General features: G+C 51.9%; 1 protein-coding gene across 18 annotated transcripts in view; it reads left to right on the top strand.

The window, feature by feature from the left end:
- ZMYND8 (zinc finger MYND-type containing 8) overlaps positions 1 to 5,250 on the top strand; it is a 139,127-nt gene extending 133,877 nt beyond the window's left edge. For all 18 annotated transcript variants that reach the window (XM_027621963.1, XM_027621964.1, XM_027621954.1 and 15 more), the window contains one exon: positions 3,601 to 5,250. In XM_027621963.1, the coding sequence (XP_027477764.1) occupies positions 3,601 to 3,740 (140 nt within the window). In that variant the 3' untranslated portion in view covers positions 3,741 to 5,250. The remainder of the gene's footprint in view (positions 1 to 3,600) is intronic.
- Positions 5,251 to 15,945: the final 10,695 nt, after the last annotated feature.

Here is a 15,945-nt window from a genome sequence, read left to right as displayed (position 1 = left end):
TCCCTGAGCGTAAGCAGGAGGTGCCTGGAGGCCTGGTCAGGACAGCGGACTTGCATCTTACCATTTTCCTCCGTTTCTCACAAAACGTTGTGCTGGAGGTTGTGCAAAAGCCTGTTTGCTGCCCCTTCGAATTCCTCATACGTCGTATTTCTTCCGCTGGCTCTTGCTGTTGGTGGCTGTGCGGGTGGAATCTCGCTGACGGAAGTGGGCTCTGAAACCCTGGGGACTCCTGAGCTCGGAGTGGCTCTTGGTGCTGGGCGGGTGAGGAAGAGGAGGGCACAGCCAGAGGGAGAAAAGCAGCTTTAGTAGGGGGTATGCCCTTCCTTGCTGCTTGTCTTTTAATTTTGAGATTCTAAAGCAAAACATGCATATAGTTAGAGAAAATAAAATGGTCCAGAGAAGGATCGTTCCTAGGCCCAGTCCCCACTGACGCGTCTGGTATGTACCTCCTTACGTACAGATAACGGATGTCCCTGTACTTTTTGTTTCTGGAGGTCAGTTTTCCACATTGCTTGTTGACTTCCAGCTTTAGAAGATGAGAGTTGGGCTCATCGATGACCTCTCTTCTCCCCCTCCTCCCTGACGACCTATGTCACTGTTTAGGTGCTCTAGGGGTTCCCTGGGTCAAATACAACAACGTGCACTCTTCTGTTCCGGTTCTGTCCCCTAGAGAAGGCGTCTCTTGTCCCCTCCCTCGGCAGCTGCCCTCCACCCTTGCCCCTCCTCCTCCAGCCGTGTCCAGCCGGCCCTCTGCTCCGCTGGGACCTCCCGTCCTCAGGGTGGAGAGCAGGTGCATCTGTCCCTAACCGCAGTTGGGTCTTCTTTGGCACCTGGCAGCCGAGCCGGAGACGTTGAGGCCGGGCTCCCGCAGTCCGGAGCTGGCTGTTTGTTGCTGAGGTGCTTGGGCTGCCGGGATTATGCGTCCATTCAGGCCCAGCTGTCCCTTCTCCTGCAGTTTCTGTTTTGCCTTTTGTCCTGCCTTCAGTTAACTGATTTCTGCACCAAGCTCTTCAGCGGACCCCTTACCCTTCATGTCATTGAAAGCCCTTTCGTATCACTTAAGTTTTGACTCCTCGGTTTCAGATGTTACTTGTTAGGATCCCGCCATCGTGGCGGAGGAGTTGGCCCCTCGATACCTCGTCTGTAGCCCCTTCCTCAGTCCTGACCACGGCGCCTTCCTCACCTGCCCCGCCCGGCCGGTCCTCAGTCAGCCTTGGTGGTAGAGGAGTTATGATCCCCCTCAAGAATCCCGATCCCTTGGGTGATGCTCTCTGCCTCAGTTTGGTTCTGGCCCCTGTTTCCCTGGTTGAATTAGGCTGTGGGCAGAACTAGTGGTTCGGAGAATTGTGCTTTCGACGTGCTTCTGAACTTGTCGCTCACAAAGTTGCTTTTATGTCGTCGGTGCACCTTTGCCGCCACCCGTCACACCGTGCTGTGTGGCCAGTGACCCCGCCCACGGCTTAACATGCACAGTAGAAAAGCGCCAGTGCCCGTGAATGCCTCCGGTTGGAGAAGGGCTCACAGTTCTGATTACGGCGGGTTGCCTGTTGACGGACACAAGTAGCAGGTGCTTGGGTCATGGCCCCCCCGAGCTCCCTGACGGTCTCCGAGGCTGCCTGGACCAGCTCTTTGGGTCCCGGCGGGTGTGGTAAGCAGCCTGCCCATGCCCCGAGCGCCCCGGCCCAGCAGCCTGCGCCCCGGCTACCCAGCCCACAAGGGGAAGTGGGACCCTGTGTCCCCGAAGCTGCCGGGATCGTTCCTGGCCTGCAGAAGGCTCGTTGTGCGTGTGTTTCCCTTCGTGGGCGTGTCTTGTGTGTGCGTTTCCCTTTGTGGGCGTGTCTTCTGTTTTCTGACCGATGAGGCTTGCTCTGCCTTGTGCTTCTTAGGTGTGCTTCGCAGGGCCATGGAAAACTGCAGTAGGAAACGAGAGCCAGAGTGTACAGTTTGGCTTCTGGAAGGGATCATCCTTGTTGTTTTTTCAGAAAGCGTCCTAGGTTAACACCGATTCTCCCCTGCAGTGATTGGCCATACCAGCCAGAGAGCCCTGTGTCCTGTTAGCGTGAGGAGCGGGGTCCTGCAGAGACCTGGGGCTGGCTGGCCTGGCTTTGTGGTGCAGGTTCCTTCACTTGAATGCATTGTTGTCGGATTTTCTCCCGTTGGATGATGACCAGCTGACCACTCCCCAGAGACCTTCCTGAGGAACCATCCCGTGTAGGTTTCACAAATGAGGAAGAAAAGGGCGCCTGGGTGGCTCAGTCGGTTAAGCGACTGCCTTTGGCTCAGGTCATGATCCTGGAGTCCCGGGATCGAGTCCCATGTTGGGCTCCCTGCTCGGCAGGGAGTCTGCTTCTCCCTCTGACCCTCTTCCCTCTCGTGCTCCCTATCTCTCATTCTCTCTCTCTCAAATAAAAAAATAAAATCTTAAAAAAAAAAAATGAGGAAGAATGAGTAAGAAGAGCTGGATTTAGGACCCCAGTTCTGTCTACCGGAATACTGCCTGTTCTTTTGGTCATTGATGCAGATGGTTAAAAAGAAGTCTCTCCTGGGTGAACGCATTACTTTGGAGATTTTTATCTTTCTCTTTATTACTTATCTTCCAAAACCAGAACGCGTGACTAAACACTCGCATTCCTTTTTACCAGGCGGTGAGAACCGTCATCCCCCAGCTCTGTTCTGGTCCCTTCCTCACTCATTCTCATTCTGTCTCTGAGCTTGACAGTTGGCTTCTTTCAATTAAATATTATCATCTCACCTCAAGAAATTTAAAAACAAAGTTTCATCCCAGCCTCTCTGAACTTGTCAGAAGATCAGGGTGTGATGGGGTCTTGGTGGTGTGCTGATGGGTCTCTCGCCATCAGCCACACCTGCCTGAGCTGAGCAGCACGACAGCTTACAGACCCCTTGTTTGGCTCTTCCTTCAGCTTCCTCTTAGCTTCCACAGCCATTGTTTAGCTTCTTATGGTCCATGTCTCCTCAAAGCCATCCTCGGTCTTCTCTCTGGTTCTGTGTCCTTTGGTGACCCCCAGCCTGTGCTTGCTGGGTATCTTGTTTCTAGCTCGACTTAACCAAGCTGGCCCTCGATCCTTCTCCTCTGTGATCCTCTCCCTCAGGTGGTTTGGTTATAGTCTGTTTTTCAAGTTGTCTATAAATTGACTAAAGAAACTCCACCAATAGAAGGAAGTCAATCGAATGCCACATTTCGGTTCCTCTTTCCAGCAGCCGCGCTTGGACACAGAAGTGTCCAAGAAGTGCTTGGTGTTGATCCACCGTGTGATACGGACACACGGTTTCAGGTGCCGCGTAAGGACTGCCTCCCTTGGCACTTCACTTCCTTCCTCACCAGTCTTGGTTCTCCACCACGTGATGGCCTCCTGTTTTTCTGATCAGCTGTTGAATCCCAAAACGAGAAGTCGTTCTACCTTTGTGCTCTGGAGATGCCCCCGCGTTGGGGAGCGGACGGTGGCTCGGGCCACGCTGCCCCGAGCAGGAGGGCAGAGGGGCGACCCGCCGAGGAGGCGCGGGCCCGGTGGTGGGGCAGTTCCGCCTCGGTGGGGCCGGCAGGAATGCTCAACCTCCCCTTCTGTTGCTTTTCTCCTGCAGACCACTCCCGGAGCAGTAAGTCTAGTTGCTGGAGCAGCAGTGACGAGAAGCGAGGACCCGCACGCTCCGAGCACAACACCAGTTCCAGTTCGAAGAGTCTCCTCCCGAAAGAGTCTCGGCTGGACACCTTCTGGGACTAGGGACAAGTCACGACACAAGCCACCCACGCCATGGAGGAAAAAAAAACCAGACACCAGGGCAATAGGAAGCAGCAAAGAAACGTGAGACTGGAGAGCAGCCTCCTTCAGACTGGAGAGCACCAGGCGCGCGGACTTGGCCTTCGCCTTTGGCACAGAGGGCAGCCTACACTACATAGCGTCCTGCATTGGCATCGACTGAGGACTGTTGGACCCACACGAAACCTATGCTTTAGGTGTAAATGATGTACAATTTGTGGATGTCCTTGAACCTAGAATACCTTCCCCTTTTTATATTTGTATTGACTTTAACTTATAAAAAAAAAGAAAAAGAAAAACCATTAGAAAAAAATAAACCCAGTAACGGAAAGAATGTTTGGACGCTGGAGGAGGGCTGGTCGGTCGGCCCCTCTGTCACGGCGGCATGGAGCCCGGGCCCTGGGGTCGCTGTGGTACACAGGCCTCATCCGTGCACGCTGCGGGGGGATGCGACCCATTGGTGTTCGGGCGTCTTTACGCAGCACATCGGGACCAGGAGTTGTGGGTACATCCCATGGAGCCATCGGCCCCTTTCAGATACTACGTTCCTATGTTATACAATGCAAGCTCTCTGGACCGGAAGGCCACCTGGAGAAGCTAGTTTATTTTGTGTGGTTTCAGTGATGACTACTCCTAAAAGGGAAGAAAAAAGGCCCTTGTTTCCAGAAGACGGAAACAAGTCCCGCTCAGCTCCACCGCAGGAGAGGACAGAGGAAGCTTGAAGAGTCATAAGCTCTGAAACAAAGAGAAATCTTTTCTTTGCTTTGTGGTTCCTTTTAAACACACTCACACATACTTGGTAAGCAATGCCGTGCTTCTTGGAAGCGAGCACTCAAAGGCAAGATGCACGCAGAGGACATTTGAGTCTGGGATGAAGCATGTATGTATTATTTATACGATGGAATTTTACGTTTTTATGTAAGCATGAAACAGGCAGTGTGAGAGAAAGCAAGACACCGGCCGTGCTGTCACAGTACGCGCACTGTAGTACCATTTTGTATGTTGTGTAAAACAAAAAGCATTGAACAAAGCAAAAGGTGATGTATGTATATGAGAAAATTAATTGTACAATATCATTCCAGTACATTCTGTTGTACATTTTAGTCCTGTTTACTTTCTCTTCATTGTTGATAAGAGGATGCGAACCGTGTACAGTTTCCAGCTAGTTACCCATATTAGAGAAGAACTACGCAGAGAGAGTATTAGAAGAAAAAGAGAGAAAGAACATTTGTGAATTGCAGTTGTCAAAAAAAAAAAATAGCCTAGCTGGCCTTATTTGTGAAGCATAATTGCTTTTAGCATATGGAAGTATTTTTTCACATTTTCTTTGTATAAAATTTGTATTAAACTTAAATATCTTTTTTGATGATGGTGTTTCTTTGTGACTGAGCCAGTGGACTCACACAGTATGCTCTTTTGGGTTCCGCCCCTCCCCTGCCCCCGGTTTTTTCAGATTCTTCACCTTTTTTTAATTAAACTGTTTTTGGAAAAATGGCTTGGTCGTCCTCAAATTTGCAGTTTTCCATTGGGTCGGGATGGCCGTGTCCGGTCTGCATGACCCAGCACAGGCGGTCAAGGACCTCTCCATAGGTGGTGGGCACATGGTAAATAGGGCCCCCAGCGGGCACCTTTCCTGGGAAGTCCGCTTCCTTGGAATTTATTGACAGGGACACAGCAACCAGAAGGGAAATCCTGGTCGGTCTTTGCAAGACAGTGAGTGAGAGGGGAGGGGACAGTTTTTCCGTGGCTAGGGCGGTGGGCTGGGCAGCTTGCGACCTCAGCATGGCCCGGGTAGGCCCTGGTCATCTAGCTTTCGTGGGTCACAAAATATTTTGATTTTTTTTTCTTTCTTTTTTTTTTTTTAAAGATTTTATTTTATTATTTATTTTAGAGAGAGAGAATGAGAGATAGCACGAGAGGGAAGAGGGTCAGAGGGAGAAGCAGACTCCCCGCAGAGCAGGGAGCCCGATGCGGGACTCGACCCCGGGACTCCAGGATCATGACCTGAGCCGAGGGCAGTTGCTTAACCAACTGAGCCACCCAGGCGCCCTTGATTTTTTTTTTTCAATCATTTAAAAATGTACATACTATGCTCAGCTTATGGGCCAAACCAAAAGCAGAGGATGGGCTGGATTTGGCCCACAGACCATTTGCTGACCACTGATGGGAAAGGAACAAAATGGGGATATTTTATTTTATTTTTTATTTTTATATTTATTTATTTATTTTGGTGCCGAAACCCAGGAACGAACCAAAAATGGAGATTATTCAAGGGGTGAAGGTGGCTACTCTCACTGGGATTATGCTGGGGCTTCTCTCAGGAGGCGACGTTTGACCTGAGACCTGAATGAAGAGCTGGCTATGGGGACATGAAGTGGGTGAGCATCCTAGACTGGGACCAGCAGGTACAAAGGCCCTGGGGTATTCACTCGGAGCTTGACATGCTTGGAAGAGCTGCAGGGTGGCTGGTATGGCTGAGAGGAGTGGAGGTGGAGAGGGCACCGGATGTCACAGGGTCAGTGGTCCCTGGCATTCACCTGGTGGGTGTGGGCCGCCCTAATGTGAGCTGCCAGGTGCTCTTGTAGAAACAAGAGGCCCAAAGAAGTAACTAGCTCAAGGCCACGGAGCTGCTGAAAGATTCTAATTGGACTGCTATTGAATGCTTTTCCCAGTAAATGGGGCATTGTCATTTTTTTTTTTTTTTTAATTTTATTTGGTAGAGGGACATAGCTAGAGAGGGAACACAAGCAGGGGGAGTGGGAGAGGGAGAAGCAGACTCCCCACTGAGCAGGGATCCTGATGTGGGGCTCGATCCCAGGACCCTGGGATCATGACCTGAGCTGAAGGCAGACGTTTAACGACTGAGCCACCCAGGCACCCCATGGACATTGTCATTTTTTGAGATAAAAATTTTTTTCAGCTTCCTCATTGGGCATGTATGTGCACCTTGCCTTCTCATGTGAAGACCACAGGGGGGCGGGGGACACAGCCCCACTTTAAGGGACGAGGCTGAGGCTGTGAGCAGGACCGCAGTATGGCCCCCTGTTCTTCCAGCTCCAGCAAGCCAGCCCCTGTCTGGCCCCAGGGCCCTTGCACTTGCTGCGCCCTTGGCCTGGCACACCCTTCTGTGGCTGGCATCTTACTCGGATTGTCTTTCAGGTGTCACCTCTGAAGCAGCCACTCCCCTCCCCCCATTGTCCTCTGTCCCAGCCTCTTACTAGTTTTCATATCCTTGAGCAAAGTTAATACATATTTATGACTTCCTCTTGTGCGTCGTACTCACAGGTGAGCTGTGTCAGGGGATGGGCGGGCTTGGAAGGACACTTGGCTCCTGGATGGGGCCGTGTTTGAGCAGGGGCAGCCTTTGAGCCTTCCTCACCATGACCCCTGCACCCACGGTCTCAGCTGCAGCCTCCCAGGGAAGGAGGCACTGGAGGAGGAAGTGGCTTTCACAGTGGTAGAGAAAGTGGTGCTTTTTAAAAAAATGTTGAATTTTACTATATATTTGACTAGGTCCATGCCTTCCATTTGGAAAGATATGGGTGTGCTCCCAGTCCCCTGGCTCTCCCAGGTCCCTCTCCTACGCACCCTTCAGTTCTGTGCATTTACAGACCTCCGCGGAGAGGCAGTTTTCTCCTGGAACATAACTGGCAGCATCTGACACACACCCTCCTGTCTTGTTTCCTTTTTTACTTAGCCTGCGGCCTGGGGCATTTTTCCAGCGCCTCTTCGTTCCCCTCTGGGTCCGTGATCCACAGCCTCCGGTGGTTGGGTCCTCAGTCTCCAACACCCATGGGAGTCCTCCAAGGCTGCACCAGAGGGTCTGTGAGTGGCCAGACAAGAGGGGGAGCACTTGGAGCTTCCAGACAGGGCTGTGGAGCCTTCCTCTCTGGCGCTAGTCCCGGTCGAGTATTTTCAGATGCCCGATGAGTCTGAATCGACAGTGGGGTCTGCCATGGTCCTTGCTACGTTTTAGGGATGGCCGGGCGCGGAGCAGGACCGGCTGCGGAGCAGGACCGGCTGCGGAGGCCCGTAATGCGATCGGGCACTCTCGCCACCTGGTGGCCCTCATCTAGGACTGCAGCCCCCAGAGTCGGAGCTGGACCACCGGAGACAGAGAGGTGGGCCAAAGCCGTTCGTTCAGGTGACAGCTGTTTACCGAACCCTCTGGACTGAGCACTGAGGACACAGCACTGAACAAAACAGGTGCGGCCTCTGCCCTCATCCATCTGACATTCCCCATGGGAAGCAATCAAACATGCGTACAATGTAATCCTAGGTGGGACAGATAATGTTGAAGGTAAATAAGCACGGTGCGGAGGGCAGGTAGATGGTGTGCTTGGGGATGGCCTCTCCAAGGAGCTGGCTACTGAGCAGAAACCTGAAGGAAGGGCTACCGAGCCCTGATGACCAGGGCATTGGTTGTTCATGCTCGCAGAACATTAGAAGCTCCTGGAAAGGTGTTTGTTTGTTTTTTTTAAAATAACAAACCCGTAAATGCTGAGACCCTCCCTGCTTTCCCCCAAATAATGACATCTGACTCTCTGGGCTGGGGTTTGGGCATCCGTCATTTAAAGTTTTTCAGGTGATCCTACTGGGCAGCCAGAGCCAAGAGCTGTTAACCTCGGTTGGAAGAATGTCCCAGGTAGAAGAACAAATGTAAAAAGGCCTGAGGCCGGGACCTGGCATCTTCCAGGAAGAGAAGGACTGGTGAGGCCAGAAAGGAGGGATTCCAGGTGGGGGTGGGGCTGATGGGCTCGCAGAGGGAGAGAGGGAGGGAGGGAGAGAGGGTGGGTTTGCACTGTGCTCCAAACCGGATGGGAAGCCAGGTGGGTGGTTTTTTTTAAACAGCTTTAATGAGATATAATTCACATACCATACGATCCATCCCATTTGAAGTGTGTAATTCAATGATTTTTGGTATATTATTTAAAATAAATTGTAGTAAAATATATATAATAAAATTTGCCCTTTAAACCATTTTTAAGTATACAATTCAGTGGCATTAATCAGAGTTGTGTTTCGAACATAGAAATGTTTTCCAAACTTCAGCTTTCATATTCGGGCACATCAGCCCTACATTTTCTTTCATCCAGGGAAACAAAGGTCACCATATTCCTTCCAGCGTCCCGGGTGTGGGTTCAGTCCGGATACTGAGCTCTGTGCTGAGGGTCTTCCCCTAATCTTTGGTCTTCATGATAACTGCACGGGGCAGAACGAGGGAAGTGACTTGCCCAAGGTGACACAACAGGTTAGTGCCAGAGCCAGGACTCAAACTGGACCCCCGTGTCTGCGGCACGGCGGTCAGTTAACAAAACGCCTTCTGGGGCCCCTCTTTCCCTGACTCCCCTCCACTGTCCACAGGCTGGGTATTGTTCTGCTCTGTGCAGCTGGGAAACTGAGACTCGAGGCCTCCATGAATTTAAAGGGGGCCAGGGTTTTAGTTGCAAACAACACTCTAGGTAATCTGGCAGGAGAGGAATTTATTAAAGGATATTACAGGACTCACAGACCTCTGGGAAGGAGGGCCAGAGAGACCAGCGGGGAGACTGCAGAGCCACAAACAATGTCCCAGTTACACTGCAGGAACTTCCCGTCACTGCCACTGGGCCGAGACACTGCGACTCTCACCAATGACGCTGGGCCTGTCCCTCCTGCCTCCTTGCGAGACTGGATCCCACCCATCAGAATTCACTTTGCAGAATTCCATTGCTTTCACCTGCGGGCGAATCTGGATTGAGCAAACCCAGGTTGTGCCGGGCGTATCGGATTGAGTCTAAATACCACTTGAGTGTATTTGATTGGCTGAGTCTCCAGCCGGGAATAGCTGATTGGTTAAATCTCGTCATATGCCTACGTCTTAACTGCAAGGAAGGCTGGGAAGGTGGGATTCAGGATGCTTCGGCTGAAGACTCCCAAGGTAGGAAACTGCCTACACAAAAGGCCTTGGGTTGACAGAAACATTGACGGCGCCCCCCGCAGAACTGCCCAGAGTCTCTGTCAGCCGGGTCGGTTGTCGAGAGCCGAATTCACCCAGCCAGGTAAAGCGGAAGGATGTAGTAAGCGAACTGGTCTGCGGTGCGGCTTGCGGCCGGTCGGCTAGGCTGGAACTACATTTCCCAGAATCCTTTCCCTTGAATGGTGCTGAGTTAGAATTGACCCAAAGAGGGACTCGTGTGAGATTTTGAAAGCGGAAGGGAAGCAGCAGCCTCTTCTCTTGCCAGGTTGCTGTGGCCAAGTGTGGCGACCGCCGTGCGCTCAGCCCTTGCTGGCCGCGGTGCTGCACGCGGGTCTTGTTTCGGACTCCTGGACATCAGCAGCTGGCCCGGCCCCGGGTGCTTGGCTGCAGAGGCCACGGTTCCCCGTCGATTTCTCTTCTGGCGCCTCTCCGCAGACTCACTTTGGCGGCTGGACGTGCCTCACGGCTTCCCAGATTGCCTCGTTGGTGACTCCAGGTGCCCTTTCAGACTTCCACTTCCCCAACCCCTCTGACCCCCGTAAGAAGGCCTAAGTCCCATAATAGGCCGCTTCCCTGATTGGATCTGATACGTGATGGGGGTTTAGAGGATCAGGAGGAGGGCTGAGGCAGCCACACTGCAGGGCCGCCGTCTGGGTGGGCAGTGCGGGGGTGGGCGCTGCTGCTTCAGGATCGTGAAGCGCCGCTGTGGATCTAGCTGCACCAGCCTCTCGGGCCGGGCCCACGTCAGCTTTGCTCTCGTCTGCACCTGCAGGCCGGATGCCCCGTGTGCAGCCAGCGTTCTCCCCGACTTAACTCAGTACCAAATAGGGATCTCTTGTGAACGCAGCTGATTTGTGGGCCCTTCAGTGCTCCAGACCCCTGGCTGTAAGGGAGCCTGGAGAAGTTTTCAGCTTTCCCGCCTCTCCATCCAGGAAGGTACAGCCGAAGGAGGGGCAATGGTTGAATGCTGAGCAAGTCATTTCTCACGCAGAGTTGTGGCTGGGCATCAAACCCTTGGCTTTGCCATCTGGCCCAGGGCTCCACCTGCCCAAGGCTCTCTTCAGGGCATGATATTAATGGAAAACCGTTGCCTTCCTGGCCCAGGAGAGGGGTCCAAGGCCAGGTCAGCTCTGGGCTCTAGACAGCTTGTTAAGACAATCGAGTACTGACCTCGGTTCGCTTTGGTGAACTGCCGGAGAAGGCAACTTCATTTCTATAGCATCTTTTACATTCCAGGCAATTTATTTTATTTTATTTTATTTTTAGATTTTATTTTTTTTTTAATTCATTTGCGAGAGAGACAGAGTGAGAACAAGCAGGGGGAGAGGCAGAGGGAGAGGGAGAAGCAGACTCCCTGCTGAGCAAGGAGCCCGATGCGGGACTCGATCCCAGGACCCCGGGATCATGACCTGAGCCGAAGGCAGAGGCTTAACCATCTGAGCCACCCAGGCGCCCAATTCCAGGCAATTTATATGCACTGAACCCTAACCTGCATTTTGCAGCTGAAGATACCAGACCTAGAGAGGTCGAGGAAGCTGCCTGAGGTCACACAGCTAGTTAGGGGAAGAAGCGACTTGAATCCCGTCTGATGACCCAAAAGAATGTCTGCTCTTAACCTTTATCTTTGTCATCATTAGAAAAGCTTTTGTATAAAAGCCACTTCCTCCCTCCCTCCCTTCCTTATTAGGCACCCATTCTTGGCTGGGCGGTTTCAGGTGCTGGGGACACAGCTGCGGACAGAGAGAGGTAGCTACAGCTTAGTGTTAAGATGAGAGTTGCCCACTCTGCTCCCAGGACCCGGTCGGGGGGTGGGGGGAGAGTGGACACAGATGTGTATTTTTTTTTTTTTATAGCAAACATGTTAGAATAGACTCCTGCCTCTGTTTTCTTCTTGAAACCTGTAGTTCTCTTGGTTTAACTTTTTTTCCTTCCACTTTTGAAAGAGAAATGTGTCTTCATTATGGAAAAACCAGCTGCCCTGTGTGATGGTAGATGGTGTGTCAGGGAAGCAACAGGGCGTGGCGGGGACGGTGGCAATTGGCGAGCTTGGAGCAGTGACTGCCGCAGAAATTGCACACCGGCTGACCGTGCGCACCTGCAGGCCCAGTGTTGCCATATCCTCTGCTTTGTTTTTGGAGAGAAGTTGAAAGTGTGGCTGTTGAGTTAAATCTCTCAAGTTTTAAGTAGTTGGGTCGACGTTTGATCATATAACGTGAAGAGCAGCGAAATGTCTCTGTGGGCCAGATCTGGACCGTGAGCCACCAGTTGGCAACCTTGGGCCGAAGAGTAGTCATTTCGCAAGGATGCTGGGTTGGGGTCCAAGCTCGGCCACATTCCAGTTGCAAGGCCAGGGGCAGGCCACAGCACCCCTCTGGGCCTCCCTTTCCCCCTCCGTAAAATGGGGCTTGTGAACACCACAGTTAAATTGGATGATGAACGTACTGTTTGCCGAACCTTGTTCTAAACTAGCATCTTTCAAACACTGAGTTGTGAGTGAAACTGTTTTAATGGATTGTGACCTGCCTCATTTAAAAGCACAGTAGAGCAAGATGGAATAGAATAGGATGCATCATAGTAAGATGGGTAGGCATTGCTTTGTGAAGCCTATTTCAGACATAGACAATATACGAACATTCGTATGTACATAAACAGGTGCATGCCCCCCTCGGTTTGATGTAACCGGCACCTCTCACTGTGGAGTGCAGTCAGAAAAGTCTGGAAGCCACTGTTCTAAGTGCTGATCCTTTTGGCACGCATTCAGTGCTGTGAGCAATCCGTAAGGCTGGTTCTATTGTTACTGCCATGTTACAGCTGGAAAGTGAAGTTCGGAGGGGTGGAGTTCCCACGGATAGTAACAGGAAGATCTGGGATTTAACCCAAGGCTCCCGGCCTGATCACCATGTGATGCTTCCTCTCCAGCAGGGGATGACATGAGCTAGTGCGGGTGGAGGGCTTAGCTCCGTGCCTGGGACATAGCAGGTGCTTAGTGTTAGAAGCTGGGCTTGTGTTTACCGCTTCTCATTCAGCCACACCAGGTGGCCAGCAGGATCCAAGGGCCGAGACAGAAGAGGCCCGGGACTCTGCCAACTCTGCTTACTCATGGGGTGGCGGGGGGGAGTTTACCAGCTACTCATTTTGGGCCGGATACTTCCTGCTGAATTTTATAAATCAGTATTTGGCTGGAACCAGCTTATCTCCTTGAATGAACTTCAGGATGTAAAAATAAATCCGGACATTTTTTTTCAAACAACACTATGGTTACACGCACACTATTAAACATTCGAGCGCCGTGTTCTGGCATTTCCCAGGGCTGTGCTTGCGGATTGCTCTTGAGGCCACTGTAGTGTCGTTTGCCTTCCCGCAGAGACGCTGCTTTATGCTGGGATCGCCATTGTGGCCACGGCAGGTGAATTTATCAACTCTTAGGCCTGAACACGTTGTCGACGGTGCTGCCATTTCACCGAAGCAACCCCTGAAGCGTGGGCATGGCCTGATGGCAATGCTTTCTGAATCCTTTCAACGGCAGCCTGCGTCGTTTCCGGGCCCGACTTCGGGGGCACCGGCCGGCGGCTCGGCCCCGCTGCGGGGTCGCACTGCCCTCTGGTGGTCACCGGCCGGCATAGCTCTGCCAGCGCGGAGCGGGCATCAACAGCGGCAGAAGGGGGCAGAAGGGCCGTGGGGAGCCTGGCCAGAGGTCAGGACGGTGACGAATGTGGGTAGGGGCTGGGAAAGGCTGTGAGGGAGCCTTTGGGGGACCCGGAAACCTCTTCCATCTTGATCTGGGCGGTGGTTACCCAAGTGTGAGCCTATATCAAAATACATCAAGGTGCATACTTACTTGATCTTTGTGCAGGACATTGTATGTAGATTATAAAATGAAATGTAAACATCTTTAAGTTCACGAGGAATCCCAGTTGTTTTTGACTGGACACCCTACTTCCAAACCATTGTCCCCAGAGCAGCCAGAGTAATTTTTAAAAATTCCAATCAGATCATGCCACTCTCCTGCTGAAAACCCTCTGGTGGGTCCTCAGTGGATTTAGAGTAAAATCCAAACTCCAGTAAAATTCCAAATCCGTGACCAAAAGGATCCAACCGCATCTGCCGCGGGGCCTTACCCTCTGACCCCATGACCTGTGACCTCGCCTCCAGTCTTCCCGGGTTTCCCTTCTTTCCCGCCAGCTCGAAAGCTTTGCCCACAAGTTCTATGCTTCCTTGTCTCCCCGCTGGAGTGCTTGCCCTGGATTTTCTCACCACCCGGGTCTGAGCTCAGGTGCCACCTGCTCGGAGGTGACCAGGCTGTCCACAGCACCCCCACGCCGTTCCAGTTACTCTGTGCCGCATCACCCCAAAGCTTCCTTCTGGACTCTAGCCAGTGTCTGAGAGGAGAGCAGTCCCCATCGTTGACCCAGCAACGCCACATCGTATACTCTGAAAGTCACAATCTCAACCAACCAAAAAGACCGTCAGTGTTTACCCCTTGGACAAGAGGCTGCCTTTTGGACCCTGAATGTTTCACTAGACAGATCCTGTGATCTTCAAAAGGATGTTCTTAGGCTCCCCCCCTACCCTTTTTTAAGTAGGCTCTACACCCAGAGTGGAGTCCAGTGCGGGGCTCGAACTCACAAACCTGAGATCAAGACCTGAGCTGAGCCCAAGAGTCAGGCACTTGGCCTTCTGAGCCACCCCGGTGCCCCTCAGGCTAGCTTTTTGAAATTGGCTGACTTAGGCCTCCAAGATCCACCTTCTCCTCCCTGCTGAGGGTCCCACAGCTGCTGTTCTGAACCACCTCCACGTGGTTCTTGGAAGGGGACTTGGGTTGTGGTCAAGCCTGTGCGCAGGGAGTGTCCAGGGTCTGGGGCGTGTGGGCTGGTGTCCTGCTTGTGGCCGCTGGCACTCTGCTGTTCGTCCTGAAGGACAGGCGATGAGTGGGAAGGTCTGCGTCTCGCGGTTAATTCGCCGGCTTGTGTCGCCTCCCCTCTGCAGCAAAGTCTGCTCCGTGGGGGTCGGGACTGCCTCGGTCTGTTTTCTCATCCTTGCCCACAGGTCCAGAAGAGCACCTGGTAAATGGTAGACCCTGGCTTCCCCTGGCTTCCCCTGGCAGAATGAATGAACGGCTAGCACAGCTGCTCTGAAATGGGATGGGGCTTTATCGGGCATCCCTGGCTCCGACATGGAGACCACCACTGCCTCGCTCTTGGCAGAGACCAGGCTTCCTGGGACGGGCAAGAAGGAGGCTGCCTGATTCACAGCCCAGCTGTCTCCAGCCTCACACTGGCACCCTGAGTCCCACAGGAAAGGGCTAGTGTTGCTGCTTGGGAAACTGGCTAGAAACAAGCTACCTACAGCGACTGGCTATGACAGAGAAGTCTCTAGAACTGATATCTGATTTTCAAGATCAGTAATCTAATCACAGCATTCAATATACAAGTAAGGCACTCTCCCACTTACCCATATGTCTGATAGCTCCAATGGGTCACTGTTTTTATTAATTTCTTCTATCTTCTTCCAAAGTTTCTTTTTGCAGATACGATTCTACAGGTTTTACTTTTTTCTCCATTTTATTTATTTTTTATTTTTTAAAGATTTTATTTATTTGACAGAGAGACAGTGAGAGAGGGAACACAAGCAGGGAGAGTGGGGGAGGGAGAAGCAGGCTTCCGCGGAGCAGGGAGCCCGACGCGGGGCTCGATCCCAGGACCCTGGGATCATGACCTGAGCAGAGGGCAGACGCTTAACGACTGAGCCACCTGGGTGTCCCATTTTTTTTTTTCTCCATTTTATATGAAAGGTGGCATATGCCACATGCTGTTCTGAAAATGGCCTTTTTCACTTAGTGATGATACGTGTAGGTGATCTTCCCAGACTGATACATAGAGAATACTCTTGTTCTTTTTCATGGTTGCGTAGTATTCCATCCTGTGGCCGTATCCTCATTTAACCAGTTCACCACTGATGGGTGTTTGGGTTGTTCTCATTCTTTGCTATTATAATGTTGTAGAAAAATAAATCTGTATGGAGTTTTCACACCTACATAAATATATCTACAGATTGACTCTCAGAAGTGGAATTGCTGGATACAATTTACAAATTGGGTGGATATTGCCAACTTTCCCTCCTGAGGAGTCGTGCCAATTTCAGCTTCTGCCAGCAATCTGTGATGGGCCCCACAGCTTCACTGGTATTAGGAGTCCCAAAACTCCTCTATTT

The sequence above is a fragment of the Zalophus californianus genome, chromosome 8 (genome assembly GCF_009762305.2).
Source record: "Zalophus californianus isolate mZalCal1 chromosome 8, mZalCal1.pri.v2, whole genome shotgun sequence".
Taxonomy (NCBI): domain Eukaryota; kingdom Metazoa; phylum Chordata; class Mammalia; order Carnivora; family Otariidae; genus Zalophus; species Zalophus californianus.
Note: the sequence above shows the minus strand (reverse complement) of the source record. Positions and strands in the feature narration are given on the sequence as shown.